Source organism: Ranitomeya imitator, chromosome 3, assembly GCF_032444005.1.
Source record: "Ranitomeya imitator isolate aRanImi1 chromosome 3, aRanImi1.pri, whole genome shotgun sequence".
Classification (NCBI taxonomy): Eukaryota; Metazoa; Chordata; class Amphibia; order Anura; family Dendrobatidae; genus Ranitomeya; species Ranitomeya imitator.
In genome coordinates this window covers 435,150,931-435,168,414 of record NC_091284.1, presented here as the reverse complement: position 1 = coordinate 435,168,414, position 17,484 = coordinate 435,150,931, and the positions used below count along the sequence as shown (strand labels likewise).

General features: G+C 40.5%; 1 protein-coding gene across 1 annotated transcript in view; it reads left to right on the top strand.

Annotated features, from left to right (window-relative positions):
* The window catches only part of LOC138670194 (uroplakin-3b-like), an 82,607-nt gene that overhangs the window by 47,405 nt on the left and 17,718 nt on the right, over positions 1 to 17,484 (top strand). The window contains exon 3 of the mRNA XM_069757311.1: positions 4,286 to 4,511. Coding sequence (XP_069613412.1) covers positions 4,286 to 4,511 — 226 coding nt within the window. The remainder of the gene's footprint in view (positions 1 to 4,285; positions 4,512 to 17,484) is intronic.

The following is a 17,484-nucleotide window of genomic DNA, read 5'->3' as shown; positions in this document are numbered from 1 at the left end:
ACAAATTCTCCATTCTTAAAAACATACCCCTTACTCTTATCTTTAGTCTCTCTAATATAACCCTCCCTACAATTTGGCCAGAATTTAAAATCACTAAATTGGGAGATATCCACAACGGCTCCAATTTCTTAGACTTTTCATCCCTGAGGAAAAACTTTACCCACTCCTCAATAAAAGTCTTACTCAATCCTCACCATAAAATCTTCTGGAGTCATGGTTTTCTCTATGACTCTTTCAACAATGACGATAGTTTGTCAAAAAGCCCTTATATGATCACCTGGGAAAAAACCCTAAAATCCACCTTTTCTCCTGAGCAATGGGAAGAAGCTCTCTCCAAAACGTACAACTCCACAATCTCATTCCCACTTCAAGAAACATACTTTAAAACTATTAGTAATTGGTACCTTACCCCGGCAAAATTAGCACACTTCGGTCCTTCAAACTCATCCTCACCCCTTTGCTGGAGAGACTGCGGCTTCAAGGGAGACCTATTACATATGCTTTGGGAATGTCCTAGAGTCAAAATAGTCTGGTCTTGGATCTCTACCACTCTCAATAAACTCTCTAACAAAACTTTAACCCTCACACCTCAAATGGCCCTTCTTTCCCTTAACTTGGACGAACTAGACTTGGCACTCCAACCCATTTTTATTCATCTTTGTCTTGTAGCAAAAAATCTCATCACTTTCCACTGGAAAAACAAAATACTCCCAAATCCAGAGGTTATCCTGCACCTAGTCCAGCAACACAGATCACATGAACTGAAATTTGCTTTGATTAGCAATCAGTTTGCAAGATTTTACAAAAAATGGAACAAATGGGACATGGCTTTCCGTCCCCCATTACTTAATTCCCTCACCACCAAGTTCTAGGTGCAATACCTATTAATTGTAAATTCCGTGCACTATCTAACGGTTCAATCCTTGTTAAATATTTGCTCACATATGATTGGCCTTAATTGGCTTGCAATCTCTCGTTTGTTTATTTGTCTATGCGTTGGTTCACAGTTGTTTCGTTTAAACCTTATGACCTGGACATTATGTACCCTATAAGTGTATATCACTGTTGCTATAATGTTGCATTGCTATTTTTCCCTATGCCCCTCCCTTCTTTCCCCTCCCCCTTCCCCACCGTCCTATCCCGCCCTTATTCCCTTTTCTTGCCTGCTATTTTAAAATCCAAATAAAATCTTTGGAAAAGAATTTGTATTATGGCAAGAAAAAAGAAAAACGAGTGGCCATCATTACTTTAAGAAATGAAGGTCAGTCAATCCGAAAAATTGGGAAAACTTTGGAAGTGTCCCCAAGTGGAGTTGCAAAAGCCATCAAGCACTACAAAAAACTGGCTCACATGAGGACCGCCCCAGGAAAGGAAGATCAAGAGTCACCTCTGCTTCTGAGGATAAGTTTATCCGAGTCACCAGCCTCAGAAATCGCAGGTTAACAGCAGCTCAGATTAGAGACCAGATCAATGCCACACAGAGTTCTAGCAGCAAACACATCTCTAAAACAACTATTAAGAGGAGACTTTGTTCAGCAGGCTTTCATGGTAAAATAGCTGCTAGGAAATCACTGCTAAGGACAGGCAACAAGCAGAAGAGACTTGGTTGGGATAAAGAACACAAGGAATGGACATTAGACCAGTGGAAATCTGTGCTTTGGTCTGATGAGTCCAAATTTGAGATCTTTGGTTCTAACCACCGTGTCTTTGTGCAACGCAGAAAAGGTGAACGGATGAATACTACATGCTGGTTCCCACTATGAAGCATGGAGGAGGAGGTGTGATGGTGTGGGGGTGCTTTGCTGGAGACACTGTTGGGAATTTATTCAAAAGTGAAGGCATAATCAACCAGCATGGCTACCAGAGCATCTTGCAGCGGCATGCTATTCCATCCGGTTTGCGCTTAGTTGGACCATCATTTATTTTTCAACAGGACAATGACCCCAAACACACCTCCAGGCTGTGTAAGGGCTATTTGACCAAGAAGGAGAGTGATGGGGTGCTACGCCAGATGACCTGACCTCCACAGTCACCAGACCTGAACCCAATCAAGATAGTTTGGGGTGAGCTTAACCGCAGAGTGAAGACAAAAGGGCCAACAAGAGCTAAACATCTCTGGGAACTCCTTCAAGATGGTTGGAAGACCATTTCCGCTGACTACTTCTTGAAGCTCATCAAGAGAATACCAAGAGTGTGCAAAGCCATCATCAAAGCAAAAGGTGGCTACTTTGAAGAACCTAGAATGTAAGACATAATTTTATTTGTTTCACACTTTTTTGTTAAGTATATAATTCCACATGTGTTAATTCATAGTTTTGATGCCTTCAGTGTGAATTTACAATTTTCATAGTCATGAAAATACAGAAAAAAACTTAAATGAGAAGGTGTGTCCAGACTTTTGGTCTGTACTGTATCTCTGGGATTTAAGGGCATACAAATTCAAAGTTGGAAAATTGTGAAATTTTCAAAATTTTCACCAAATTTCCATTTTTTTCACAAATAAACGCAGGTAATATCAAAGAAATGTTACCACTATCATGAACTAGAATATGTCACGAGAAAATAATCTCAGAATCGCCAAGATCCGTTGAAGCGTTCAAGAGTGATAACCTCATAAAGGGACAGTGGTCAGAATTGTAAAAATTGGCCCGGTCATTAACGTGCAAACCACCCTCGGGGCTTAAGAGTTAAATCCTGCCCATGGCAGGGCTTCAAAGGATACCATCATTTTTATTATATGCAGCAATACTATGGTATTGCTGTATATAGCACAAGCGATCAGACAATCGCATGTTCAAGTCTCCTAAGGGGGCTAAGGCTACGTTCACATTTGCGTTGTTGGGCGCAGCGTCGTCGACGCATACCGACGCATGCGTCATGCGCCCCTATCTTTAACATGGGGGGCGCATGGACATGCGCCGGTATGCGTTGTACTGCGTTTTACGACGCATGCGTCATATAGACACACAAGACAGGGCACTTGTAGCATTTTTCCTGAGCCGAAATTCCTGATCTGTAGGATCTTATGACAACGCATGCGTTGCAAAACGATGCATTGTGCACATGCGTTGTTGGTTGCGTCGCGTCGCTGACGCTGCGCCCAACAACGCAAATGTGAATGTAGCCTAACAAGTACAGTGAAAAATAAAATAAATATTTTAAAAAATATGAAAAAAACAAACAGAAAAGTTCAAATCATCCCCCCCTTTCCCTATTAAAAATAAAAATAGCAAAAAAAACCACATTCAGAAAAGACTAATCTATCAAAATATAAAAATAAGTTACCCGATCGGTAAACACCGTAAATGTAAAAAAATTCAACACCAACATTAGGGTTCTTTGGTTGCTATAAAATCACAAAAAATACTCTAACAAGCGATCAAAATGTCATATCTACACGCATAAAAGAAGCCATCCCACAGCTCCATTAACTGAAAAATGTTACAGGTCTCAGAAAATGGAGACACAGCCCCCAATTTTTTTTCAAACCTCTGATTTTTTTACCATAAAATAATAAACTGGACATGTTTGGTATTGTCATAATTGTATTGATGAGGAGAATCATATTGTGAGGTCATTTTTACCACACAATGTATATCTTAAAAATAATTCAGAAAATACAATATTAGAATTGTGGGTGTTTTTCACAATTTTTCCGAACTTGGATTTTTTTCCCATTTTCTACCACACTACTTTGTAAAATGAGTGAAGTCTTTCACAAGTGCAACTCATCCCACAAAAACAAACCTTCCCTCATATGCCTGTGTGGACAGAAAAATAAAAATGGCTCTGGGAAGAAGGGGAGGAAAAACAAAAACGGAAAAACGGAAATTGGCCGTGTTGTGAAGGGGTTAAAGAATGGTCAGCTGTGACAACATCTATTATGTTTGGTGAATCCTGTGTTATCAGTTGTGCATAGAGATGTAATCTGTCATTGTAATTCTGCCTCTGATGATATGGAGCCTCCTGAAAACTCTTCCTGAAAGCATAGGAAGAACTGAGTGGCCAGTGTGAAAATTACAAGAATATTAATCTTGCTTTTTAATGAAGATCAGGATATAAAAAAAATGTGCCAATAAATTTACAAAAATACATATAAAATGCAATAACCCAAATTAAAGAGGATATGATGTTTGGTCAAAAGTTGTTATCTTTTGCTCTTATTTTATTCTTCGTGCTCCCCTAATTGTGTCATTTTTAGCATTTTAAAATCCAAAAAACCTTGTGTAAGAATATAGTGATTAAAAATCTGTTTTCTTATTCTAGAAATATATTTCTTTTACAGCATTTTCTGTCCTAAACGATTCAGATTTTGGTACGCCAGTTCCATATTCTGCATACATAAATGGCAGTTATACGTATTACCATACTCTTCTTGTCTCTGCTGGAAAATATCCTTGTTCAAACAATGATAAAGTGATTAAATTGATAAAGATTGGTTCTACGTCACCATCATCATGCACAGAAAGTCAGTTCTGCAATGGAGAATTAAGTAATAATCAAACCTACAGGTAGGAACATTGCTACTCTATTCATTTTCTTATTTTCAACCCTTCAGTAGGATACAAGACTCTCTTAAAGGGAACCTGACAGCGGCAATTACTATTAACAAATTACAGCGCTGCATTTATCATTAAGAGCAAATTTGTAGAAACCTCAATGTTTAGGAAAAGGTGCTAGTATATTTCTAAAATCAGCGGTGCCACATATTCTAATTAGACCTAGTTGATAAGGTGATCACTTATTGCTGAGTAGCCTAGCCAGTCCATTTCACGCCCACAGGCACATGGTTGCTGTTTCTGTAGTCCTCCCCTGCAGTGGTATAACTAAAATTCGATAGGCCCCTATGCTCCTCATCCTGGCCCCATACCGATGTGTGTGTGTGTGTATATATATACACACACGTGGTCAAAATTGTTGGTACCCCTCGTTTAATGACAGAAAAACCCACAATGGTCACAGAAAACTTGAATCTGACAAAAGTAATAATAAATAAAAGATCTATGAAAAAGAACAAATGAAAGTCAGAAATTGCTTTTCAACTATGCTTCCACCGAATTTAAAAAAAAATGAAACTCATGAAATAGGACAGATGGTACCCCTGAAAATAATGCGACAAAAGGGACATGTTAAATCAAGGTGTGTCCACTAACTAGCATCACAGGTGTCTACAATCTTGGAATCAGTGAGTGGGCCTGTATATAGAGCTACAGATACTCACTGTGCTGTTTGGTGACATGGTGTGTATCATACTCAGCATGGACCAGAGGAAGCGAAGGAAGGAGTTGTCTCAGGAAATTAGAAAGAAAATTATAGACAAATGTTGTGAATTCTGTGGCAGAGCTCCCTCCTGTGGTCACAAGTGGTACTTCGGCTGGTTCTCTCTGTGAGCTTCCGTTGGTGGAGGAAAGTGGTACTGCGGCTTCTGAGTTTCCTTCCTCAGGTGATGTGGTGAAGTCGTTAGGTGCTGCTCTATTTAACTCCACCTAGTGCTTTGATCCTGGCCTCCAGTCAATGTTCTAGTATTGGACCTGTTTCCTCCTGGATCGTTCCTGTGGCCTGCTGCTCTGCATAGCTAAGTTACTCTTTGCTATTTGTTTGCTGTTTTTTTCTGTCCAGCTTGTCAATTTGTTTTTTACTGCTTGCTGGAAGCTCTGGGACGCAGAGCGTGTACCTCCTTGCCGTTAGTTCGGTACGGAGGGTCTTTTTGCCCCCTTTGCGTGGTTTTTGTAGGGTTTTGTGTTGACCGCAAAGTTACCTTTCCTGTCCTCGCTCTGTTCAGAAAGTTGGGCCTCACTTTGCTAAATCTATTTCATCTCTACGTTTGTCTTTTCATCTTAACTCACAGTCATTATATGTGGGGGCTGCCTTTTCCTTTGGGGTATTTCTCTGAGGCAAGGTTGGCTTATTTTCTATCTTCAGGCTAGCTAATTTCTCAGGCCGTGCCGAGTTGCATAGGGAGCGTTAGGCGCAATCCACGGCTGCCTTTAGTGTGGTTGGAGAGGATTAGGGATTGCGGTCAACAGAGTTCCCACGTCTCAGAGCTCGTTGTTGTTTTTTGGGTTATTGCCAGGTCACTGTATGTGCGCTGAGCTCTATGTCCATTGTGGTACTGAATTACCTTTCATAACAGACAAACATGTTAAAGGTAAAAGTTATAAGACCATCTCCAAGCAGCTTGATGATGTTCCTGTGACTACAATTGCACACTCGTATTATTCAGAAATTTAAGATCCATGGGACTGTAGCCAACCTCCAAGACGTGGATGAAGGAGGAAAATTGATGACAAATCAAAGAGACGAATAATACGAATGGTAACAAAAGAGCCCAGAAAAACTACTATACTGATTAAATGTGAACATCAAGCTCAAGGAACATTAGTGTCAGATTGCACCATAAGTCGTTGTATGAGCCAAAGTGGACTTCGTAGGAGACGACCAAGGAGGACACCATTGTTGAAAAAAAATCCTAAAAAAGCCAGACTGGAATTTTCCAAACTATATGTTAACAAGCCACAAAGCTTCTGGGAGAAAGTCCTATGGACAGATGAGACAAAAATTGAACTTTTTTGGCAAGGTAGATCAGCTCTATGTTCACAGATGGAAAAATGAAGCATATCAAGAAAAGAACACTGTCCCTACTGTGAACCATGGAGGAAGCTCTGTTATGTTCTGGGGCTGCTTTGCAGCATCTGGCACAGGGTGTCTAGAATCTGTGCAGGGTACAATGAAATCTCAAGATTATCAAGGGTTTCGTGATGGAAATGTGCTGCCCAGTGTCAGAAAGCTTGGTCTCAGTCACAGGTCATGGGTCTTGCAACAGGATAATGACCCAAAACACACAGCTAAAAACACCCAAGAATGGCTAAGAGGAAAACACTGTTCTATTCTGAAGTGGTCTTCTATGAGCCCTGACCTAAATCTTATTGAGCATCTTTGGAAAGGGCTCAAACATGCCGCCTGGAAAAGGCAACCATCAAATAGGAGACAACTAGAGCAGTTTGCTCTTGAGAAGTGGGCCAAAATACCCTTCGAGAGGTGCAGAAGTCTCATTGACAGTTACAGGAATCATTTGTTTGCAGTGATTGCCTCAAAAGGTTGCGCAACAAAATATTAAGTTAAGGGTACCATCATTTCTGTCCAGGCCTATTTCATGAGTTTTATTTTTTTTAAATTCTGTGGAAGCATGGTTGAAAAGCAATGTCTGACTTTCATTTGTTCTTTTTTTATTACTTTTGTCAGATTCAAGTTATTTCTGTGACCATTGTGGGTTTTTCTGTCATTAAACGAGGAGTACCAACAATTTTGCCCACATGTGTGTGTGTGTGTATACAGTACAGACCAAAGTTTGGACACACCTTCTCATTTAAAGATTTTTCTGTATTTTTACGACTATGAAAACTGTAAATTCACACTGAACGCATCAAAACTATGAATTAACACATGTAGAATTATATACTTAAAAAAAGTGTGAAACAACTGAAATTATGTCTTATATTCTAGGTTCTTCAAAGTAGCCACCTTTTGCTTTGATGATGGCTTTGCACACTCTTGGCATTCTCTTCATAAGCTTCAAGCGGTAGTCACCGGGAATGGTCTTCCAACAATCTTGAAGGAGTTCCCAGAGATGCTTAGCACTTGTTGGCCCTTTTGCCTTCACTCTGCGGTCCAGCTCACCCCAAACCATCTCGATTGGGTTCAGTTCTGGTGACTGTGGAGGCCAGGTCATCTGGCGTAGCACCCATCACTCTCTCCTTCTTGGTCAAATAGCCCTTACACAGCCTGGAGGTGTGTTTGGGGTCATTGTCCTGTTGAAAAATAAATGATGGTCCAACTAAAGGCAAACTGGATGGAATAGCATGCCGCTGCAAGATGCTGTGGTAGTCATGCTGGTTCAGTATGCCTTCAATTTTGAATAAATCCCCAACAGTGTCACCAGCAAAGCACCCCCACACCATCACACTTCCTCCTCCATGCTTCACGGTGGGAACCAGGCATGTAGAGTCCATCCGTTCACCTTTTCTGCATCGCACAAAGACACGGTGATTGGAACCAAAGATCTCAAATTTGGACTCATCAGACCAAAGCACAGATTTCCACTGGTCTAATGTCCATTCCTTGTGTTCTTTAGCCCAAACAAGTCTCTTCTGCTTTTTGCCTGTCCTTAGCAGTGGTTTCCTAGCAGCTATTTTACCATGAAGGCCTGCTGAACAAAGTCTCCTCTTAACAGTTGTTGTAGAGATGTGTCTGCTCCTAGAACTCTGTGTGGCATTGACCTGGTCTCTAATCTGAGCTGCTGATAACCTGCGATTTCTGAGGCTGGTGACTCGGAGAAACTTATCCTCAGAAGCAGAGGTGACTCTTGGTCTTCAATACGAAAATGAAGGAAAAAACGTGGCAACACTCACCGATCCTGTTAAGCAGATTGTGTCTTTTTATTCAAGCGATGATGAGACCGTATTCACGGCTCGGGGGAGAAAAACATACAAGAGGTGAGCGGGGAGAGGACAACAGCCGTTTCGCGCCTACACCGGCGCTTCTACGGGTCCACGCTGGAATACAATACCGCCAGGTGAGATAAGTGCATCAGCACTGCCCCCTATGACATGTATCCTATCCAGCGCAGGCAGAAATCAGGTGCACGTTAGGAAGGTAAGTGAAATTGCACACACTTTTTTAAAATCAAAATAAACCGACTTGGACATTGCGATATTATACATACACCTAGAGTAACAAAATTAGCATAAAAAGTGGATATAAACTACATACAATGAGCAGTCATAATGCATACAGGACTAGCTATTCAAACTTTGCGTTTTTTATATACCATTATATGAATAATCAATTTAACAAACTGGTCTTGTATCCGAATCATATCTCGTCATTATTATCATTATTATTGAAATCAAGTCAATTTTTAGAAAAAGGAAAGAAGAAATGCAACAATAAGAACGGGAAATTATAATACTAATCGTGCTGATCTAACCATTCGTTTGACCCAAGCTTTATAAAAACACCGACATGTCAATTTTTTCGTTAAGTCCGGCCGGACCTGTTGCTTTTGTTCTCATTATCCATCTAGCCTCACGCTGTAACAAAAGCTTTTGTAGGTCACCTCCTTGTTTTGGTAGGAATACTTTTTCGATCCCTGCAAAAGTTAATACATTAGGATCCCCTGCATGACAATCTTTAATATGTTGAATAAGTCTGGGAACACCTTTCCCTGAATGGATAGATCTTTGGTGTTCCCTAAAACGTGTAAATAATTTGCGGATTGTCTTGCCTATATAAAATCTCCTGCAGGGACAGAAAATAACGTATACTACGTAATCTGTCCTGCAGGTGATTAATTGTTGGACACGATGTGTACAGGGACCAATGTTTAAAACAGGAGCCTGGATATGGAAGCGACAATATCGGCACTGTCCACATCTATAATTGCCATTCGGTGTAATCTGTTCTAACCACGTACTTTTGCATTCTGTTATACGGTTAAGGACTAAAACATCTCTAATCCTTCTCCCCCGTCTGTTAGCAATAAGAGGGCCTCCCACAGCAATGTCAATCAATTCTTTGTCTCTTTCCAATATATGCCAATGCTTCCTGATTACGGACCTAATGTCCCTGTCCATGGAACTGAATTGGAAACAGAAATTGAAACGTCTGGGAGTGATTTTTGTGGAGTCTATCGTATGTGTACAGTTATTAACTCGTCTCATGGCATCTCCTATAATATCTTCCGGGTACCCTCTATCTCTGAACCTTTGACATAAGTCCTTAGATTGATCTTCAAACCCTCTCATTGTGTTATTTACTCTTTTTGTCCTCAATAATTGGCTATATGGCAATGACCTTTTTATATGATGGGGATGAAAACTATCATGATGTAGTAATGAATTAATGGCGGTCGGTTTACGATACACCGATGTACATAATTTCCCTTCCTGGATGCATACATTAACATCCAAGAACTCTAATTTATCACCGCCAAAATTAGAGGTAAAAGACATCCCCATTGTGTTGCTGGTGTTTAAAAGGTCAACAAACTGATTGAATTCGATCTCAGTTCCATCCCAAATAAGGAATACATCATCTATATACCTTAAATATGTCCTAATATGTTTCAAAAAGACATTTGAATTCGAGTATATATAATCTTCCTCGAAGACAGCCATATATAGATTAGCGAATGTACATGCAGCCGGGGTCCCCATGGCAGTCCCGGTGATCTGCCTGTACCACGAATGAAGAAAACTGAAGATGTTATGGGTCAGGATGAAATGGAGACTTTCACATACAAAGTCAAGATAATTGGTACTCTTATCGGTAGTCTCCAAAATTCTCCTAATTGAGCTAATGCCCAACTCTTGTGGTATATTAGTGTACAGGCTGATCACGTCGAGGGAAGCCAATGAGAACCCCGGCTGCCAATCCACTGTCTGTACTTGTTTTAGGAAAGAATCTGTATCCTTAATGTAGGATGGAACATCTTTGAGTAGCGGGCGTAGGAGCCAATCAACATATTGTTCTCAACTGCTCGTCTGAGCAGGGAGCGGAGATCATCTTTAAATTTCTGTGTATAGTCCTTCTTGGAGGCGATATTGTACAAGAAAGCACCAACTAATTTGTCTGATTTGGAGAAGGAGGCGTTGAAGGACATGGCCAGCTGGACAGATGTCATAATACGTCCAGCAGACAAAGGAGGCAAAGTAGTATTAATTCCTAGAGAGGTATATATCACTGAGGCTTTGCGGCAGTTATCAGACACTACTGTTTACCTTCCTTTAAAGAAGGACTATACACAGAAATTTAAAGATGATCTCCGCTCCCTGCTCAGACGAGCAGTTGAGAATAATATCATTCCAGAGAACAAGGAGGAGAAACTTCTACCGGCGTGTCCCACAAAGCCTCACTGATATTACCTATCAAAAATCCATAAATCTGTCACGTCTCCTCCTGGGAGACCAATTGTGTCAGGGGTGGGGTCTTTGACCAAACCCCTGTCACAATATGTTGATTGGCTCCTACGCCCGCTACTCAAAGATGTTCCATCCTACATTAAGGATACAGATTCTTTCCTAAAACAAGTACAGACAGTGGATTGGCAGCCGGGGTTCTCATTGGCTTCCCTCGACGTGATCAGCCTGTACACTAATATACCACAAGAGTTGGGCATTAGCTCAATTAGGAGAATTTTGGAGACTACCGATAAGAGTACCAATTATCTTGACTTTGTATGTGAAAGTCTCCATTTCATCCTGACCCATAACATCTTCAGTTTTCTTCATTCGTGGTACAGGCAGATCACCGGGACTGCCATGGGGACCCCGGCTGCATGTACATTCGCTAATCTATATATGGCTGTCTTCAAGGAAGATTATATATACTCGAATTCAAATGTCTTTTTGAAACATATTAGGACATATTTAAGGTATATAGATGATGTATTCCTTATTTGGGATGGAACTGAGATCGAATTCAATCAGTTTGTTGACCTTTTAAACACCAGCAACACAATGGGGATGTCTTTTACCTCTAATTTTGGCGGTGATAAATTAGAGTTCTTGGATGTTAATGTATGCATCCAGGAAGGGAAATTATGTACATCGGTGTATCGTAAACCGACCGCCATTAATTCATTACTACATCATGATAGTTTTCATCCCCATCATGTAAAAAGGTCATTGCCATATAGCCAATTATTGAGGACAAAAAGAGTAAATAACACAATGAGAGGGTTTGAAGATCAATCTAAGGACTTATGTCAAAGGTTCAGAGATAGAGGGTACCCGGAAGATATTATAGGAGATGCCATGAGACGAGTTAATAACTGTACACATACAATAGACTCCACAAAAATCACTCCCAGACGTTTCAATTTCTGTTTCCAATTCAGTTCCATGGACAGGGACATTAGGTCCGTAATCAGGAAGCATTGGCATATATTGGAAAGAGACAAAGAATTGATTGACATTGCTGTGGGAGGCCCTCTTATTGCTAACAGACGGGGGAGAAGGATTAGAGATGTTTCAGTCCGTAACCGTATAACAGAATGCAAAAGTACGTGGTTAGAACAGATTACACCGAAAGGGAATCATAGATGTGGACAGTGCCGATATTGTCGCTTCCATATCCAGGCTCCTGTTTTAAACATTGGTCCCTGTACACATCGTGTCCAACAATTAATCACCTGCAGGACAGATTACGTAGTATACGTTATTTTTTGTCCCTGCAGGAGATTTTATATAGGCAAGACAATCCGCAAATTATTTACACGTTTTAGGGAACACCAAAGATCTATCCATTCAGGGAAAGGTGTTCCCAGACTTATTCAACATATTAAAGATTGTCATGCAGGGGATCCTAATGTATTAACTTTTGCAGGGATCGAAAAAGTATTCCTACCAAAACAAGGAGGTGACCTACAAAAGCATTTGTTACAGCGTGAGGCTAGATGGATAATGAGAACAAAAGCAACAGGTCCGGCCGGACTTAACGAAAAAATTGACATGTCGGTGTTTTTATAAAGCTTGGGTCAAACGAATGGTTAGATCAGCACGATCAGTATTATAATCTCTCGTTCTTATTGTTGCATTTCTTCTTTCCCTTTTCTAAAAATTGACTTGATTTCAATAATAATGATAATAATGACGAGATATGATTCGGATACAAGACCAGTTTATTAAATTGATTATTCATATAATGGTATATAAAAAATGCAAAGTTTGAATAGCTAGTCCTGTATGCATTATGACTGCTCATTGTATGTAGTTTATATCCACTTTTTATGCTAATTTTGTTACTCTAGGTGTATGTATAATATCGCAATGTCCAAGTCGGTTTATTTTGATTTTAAAAAAGTGTGTGCAATTTCACTTACCTTCCTAACGTGCACCTGATTTCTGCCTGCGCTGGATAGGATACACGTCATAGGGGGCGGTGCTGATGCACTTATCTCACCTGGCGGTGTTGTATTCCAGCGTGGACCCGTAGAAGCGCCGGTGTAGGCGCGAAACGGCTGTTGTCCTCTCCCCGCTCACCTCTTGTATGTTTTTCTCCCCCGAGCCGTGAATACGGTCTCATCATCGCTTGAGTAAAAAGACACAATCTGCTTAACAGGATCGGTGAGTGTTGCCACGTTTTTTCCTTCATTTTCGTATTAATACACTTTTGCTGTGTGTTCAAACGTGAGCACCTCTCTGGACTTTCTGAGCTCAGTAGTTCCTCTAGTGATCCCACTGTTATTTCTTGTCATCAGGCTGTGCGGCTTTTTCTATTTTTGTATTTTGACTCTTGGTCTTCCTTTCCTGGGGCGGTCCTCATGTGAGCCAGTTTCTTTGTAGCGCTTGATGGCTTTTGCAACTGCACTTGGGGACACTTTCAAAGTTTTCCTAATTTTTCGGACTGACTGACCTTCAATTCTTAAAGTAATGATGGCCACTTGTTTTTCTTTTCTTAGCTGCTTTTTTCTTGCTATAATACAAATTCTAACAGTCTATTTTTTAGGACTATCAGCTGTGTATCCACCAGACCTCTGCTCAACACAACTGATGGTCCCAACCCCATTTATAAGGCAAGAAATCCCACTTATTAAACCTGACAGGGCACACCTGTGAAGTGAAAACCATTCCTGGTGACAACCTCTCCAAGCTCATCAAGAGAATGCCAAGAGTGTGCAAAGCAGTCATCAAAGCAAAAGGTGGCTACTTTGAAGAACCTAGAATATAAGACATAGTTTCTGTTGTTTCGCACTTTTTTGTTAATTATATAATTCCACATGTGTTAATTCATAGTTTTGATGCCTTCAGTTTGAATGTACAATTTTCATAGTCATGAAAATACAGAAAAATATTTAAATGAGAAGGTGTGTCCAAACTTTTGGTCTGTACTGTATATATAAAATATATATATACTTTACTAATTTATTTATTTTACTCACTTATATAACGCCATTAATTCCACAGAACTTTACAGACATTATCGGCACTGTTCCACCTGGAGCTTACAATCTAGATTCCCTATCAGTATGTCTTTGGAGTGTAAACCGGAGAACCTGGAGGAAATCCACGCAAACACTGGTAGAGCATACAAACTCCTTGCAGATGTTGTCATTGGTAGGATTTGAATCAAGGACCCCTGCAATGCTGCAGTGCTAACCACTAAGCCACCGTATATATGTCCCTTATCCTGAGCCCCATCCTTGTATATGTGTTTCTTATCCTGGATCCCAATCCTGGTATATGTACCCTCCAACCTGGTATATATGTCCCTTATCCTGGTATATATATCCCCATCCTAGTATATATATATCCCCCATCTTGGTATATATGTCCCTTATCCTGAACCCCATCCTGGTACATATTGTATATCCCCCATCCTGGTATGTATGTTATCCATCCTGTTATATATGTCCATTATCCTGGGCCCTGCTGTGAATTCCGCTCTTGGGCTCCCTCCGGTGGTTGTAAGTGGCACTTTTGTGAGTTCTGCTCTTGGGCTCCCTCCGGTGGTTTTAAGTGGAATGGCTGCTCCTTGGATTTAGCAGTCTGCAGCTGCTTCCACTGATTGTCTTTCTGCTCTGCTATTTTTGCCTGGCTCTTTCCTTCAGCCAGTGCCACTTGTCAATGGTTCCTGGTTGGATTCACATCTCTGCTTGGATTTCCCGGACATCCTGACCAGTTCAGCAAAGATAAGTCCTTGCTTTGCTCTTTTCTGTCCACATGTAGTGGACTTAATTGTTCTGTACATTCTATGTTTTTGTCCAGCTTGTCAGTATGGATTTATTCAGTTAAGCTGGAAGCTCTGGGAAGCAGATTTACCCTCCACACCTTTAGTCAGATGTGGAGATTTTTGTAAACTCTGTGTGGATTTTTCTAGTTTTTTAATACTGACCGCACAGTATTCTGTCCTGTTCTATCTATCTAGCTAGACTGGCCTCCTTTGCTACATCCTGGTTTCATTCTACGTATGTCATTTCCCTCTCCACTCACAGTCATTATTTGTGGGGGGCTGTCTATCCTTTGGGGATTTTCTCTGAGTCAAGATAGCTTTCCTGTTTCTATCTTTAGGGGTAGTTAGTTCTCCGGCTGTGACGAGGTGTCTAGGGAGTGACAGGAACATCCCACGGCTACTGCTAGTGTTGTGTTAAGCTTAGGAACTGCGGTCAGTACAGGTACCACCTCATTCAGAGCTCGTCTCATGTTGCTCCTAAACCACCAGTTCATAACAGGGCCCCATCCTGGTATGTATGTTACCCATCCTAGTATATATGTCCCTTATCCTGGTATATATATCCCCATCCTAGTATATATATCCCCCATCCTGGTATATATGTCCCATGTCTTGAGCTCCATCCTGGTATATATATATCCCCCATCCTGGTATATATGTCCATTATCCTGGGCCCCATCCTGGTATTTATGTCCCTTATCCTGGTATATATATCCCCCATCCTGGTATGTATGTTACCCATCCTGGTATACATGTCCCTTATCCTGGGCCCCATCCTGGTGTATATATCCCTCATCATGGTATGTATGTCCCTTATCCTGGGCCCCATCATTGTACAATTTTGCAAAAAAAAGTGTTTGCTCCCTTCCTGATTTCCTATTCTCTTGCATGTTTTTCACACTTAAATGTTTCAGATCACCAAACAAATTTAAACATTAGGCAAAGATAGCACAAGTAAATAAAAAATGCAGTTTTTAAATGAAGGTCTTTATTATTAAGGGAAAAAGAAAACCAAACCTACAGTGCCTTGTGTGAAAAAGTGATTGCCTCCCCACCTTAAAACATAAATTTACTGTGGTCTATTATATGTTTCGGAAGCCGAGTTCAAATTGCCTAGCCACATGCTGGCCTGATTACTGCCACTTCTGTTCTCAATCAAGAAGTCACTTAAATTGGACCTGCCCGACAAAGTGAAGTAGACCAAAAGATCATCAAAAGCTAAACAAACAAAAACACTCTGGAACAAATGAGAAACAATGCTATTGAACTCTATCTGTCTGGAAAAGGTTATAAAGTAATTTCTCAAGATTGAGACTCCAGTAAACCAGAGTGAAAGTCATTATCCACAAATGGCCAAAAAATTAAACAGTGATGAACCTTTCCAAGAGTGCAGTGATAACTCATAGAATCAAGGAGTGATAGAGTTGGAAGGGACCTCCTGGGTCATCTGGTCCAACCTCCTGCTCAAAGCAGGATTCACTAAATCATCCCAGACAGATGTCTGTCCAGCCTCTGTTTGAAGACTTCCATAGAAGGATAACTCATCACCTCTTGTGGCAGCATGTTCCACTCATTGATCACCCTAACTGCCAAAAGGTTTTTCTAATATCTAATCTTTGTCTCCTCCCATTCAGTTTCATCCCATTGCTTCTAGTCTTTCCTTGTGCAAATGAGAATAAAGATGATCCTTCTAAAATGTGACAGCCCTTGAGATATTTGTAGACAGCTATTAAGTTTCCTCTCAGTCTTCTTTTCTGCAAGGTAAACATTCTCAAATCCTGCAACCGTTCCTCATAGGACATGGTTTGCAGACCGGTCACCATTCTGGTCGCTCTTCTCTGAACTTGCTCCAGTTTGTTGATGTCTTTTTTTAAAATGTGGTGCCCATAACTAGACACGGTATTCCATGTGAAGTCTAACCAAAGAGATATAGAAGGCAATAATGACTTCGACTGATCTAGACTGTATGCTTCCTGTTAATACATCCCAGAATTACTTTTGCCTTTTTTTGCTGCTGCATCACACTGTTGACTCATGTTTAGTTTATGATCTAATAAGTATAACCAAGTCTTTTTCACATGTGCTGTTGCCTCCCATTCTGTAAATGCTTTTTTTTTATTTATTTTTTTTGCCCTGATGTAGTACTTTGCATTTTTCCTTGTTAAAAACCATTCTGTTAGTTGCTGCCCATTGCTCCAGTGATTTATATCTTTTTGAATCCTCTCTTCTCTAGTATTAGCTATCCCTCCTAGCTTTGTGTCATCAGCAAATTTAATTAGTGTACCCTCAGTTTCTTCACCTAAATCATTGGTAAAGATGTTGAACAATACAGGGCCCAGGACAGAACCCTGTGGTACCCCACTTGAGACATTCTTCCAACTGGATGTGCAGCCATTTATGACCACTCTTTGGATGCAATCACAAAGCCAGTTATGAATCCACCTAACAGTTGGCTTGTCCATTCAATACTTAGTCATTTTTTCAATAAGAATGGTGTGAAATACTTTGTCAAATGCTTTGCTGAAGTCAAGATATACCATATCTACAGAATTTCCCTGATCTACCCAGTCAGTGATTCTGTTATAGAAGGAAATTAAGTTAGTCTGACATGACTTATTAGTTACAAACCCATGCTGACTCTGCTTAATCATGGAAGTCAGACTCACCGGCCTGTAGTTCCCTGGATCCACCTTCTTCCCCTTTTTGAAGATAGGAACATTTGCTCTTCTCCAGTCTTTTGGGACTTCTTCTGTT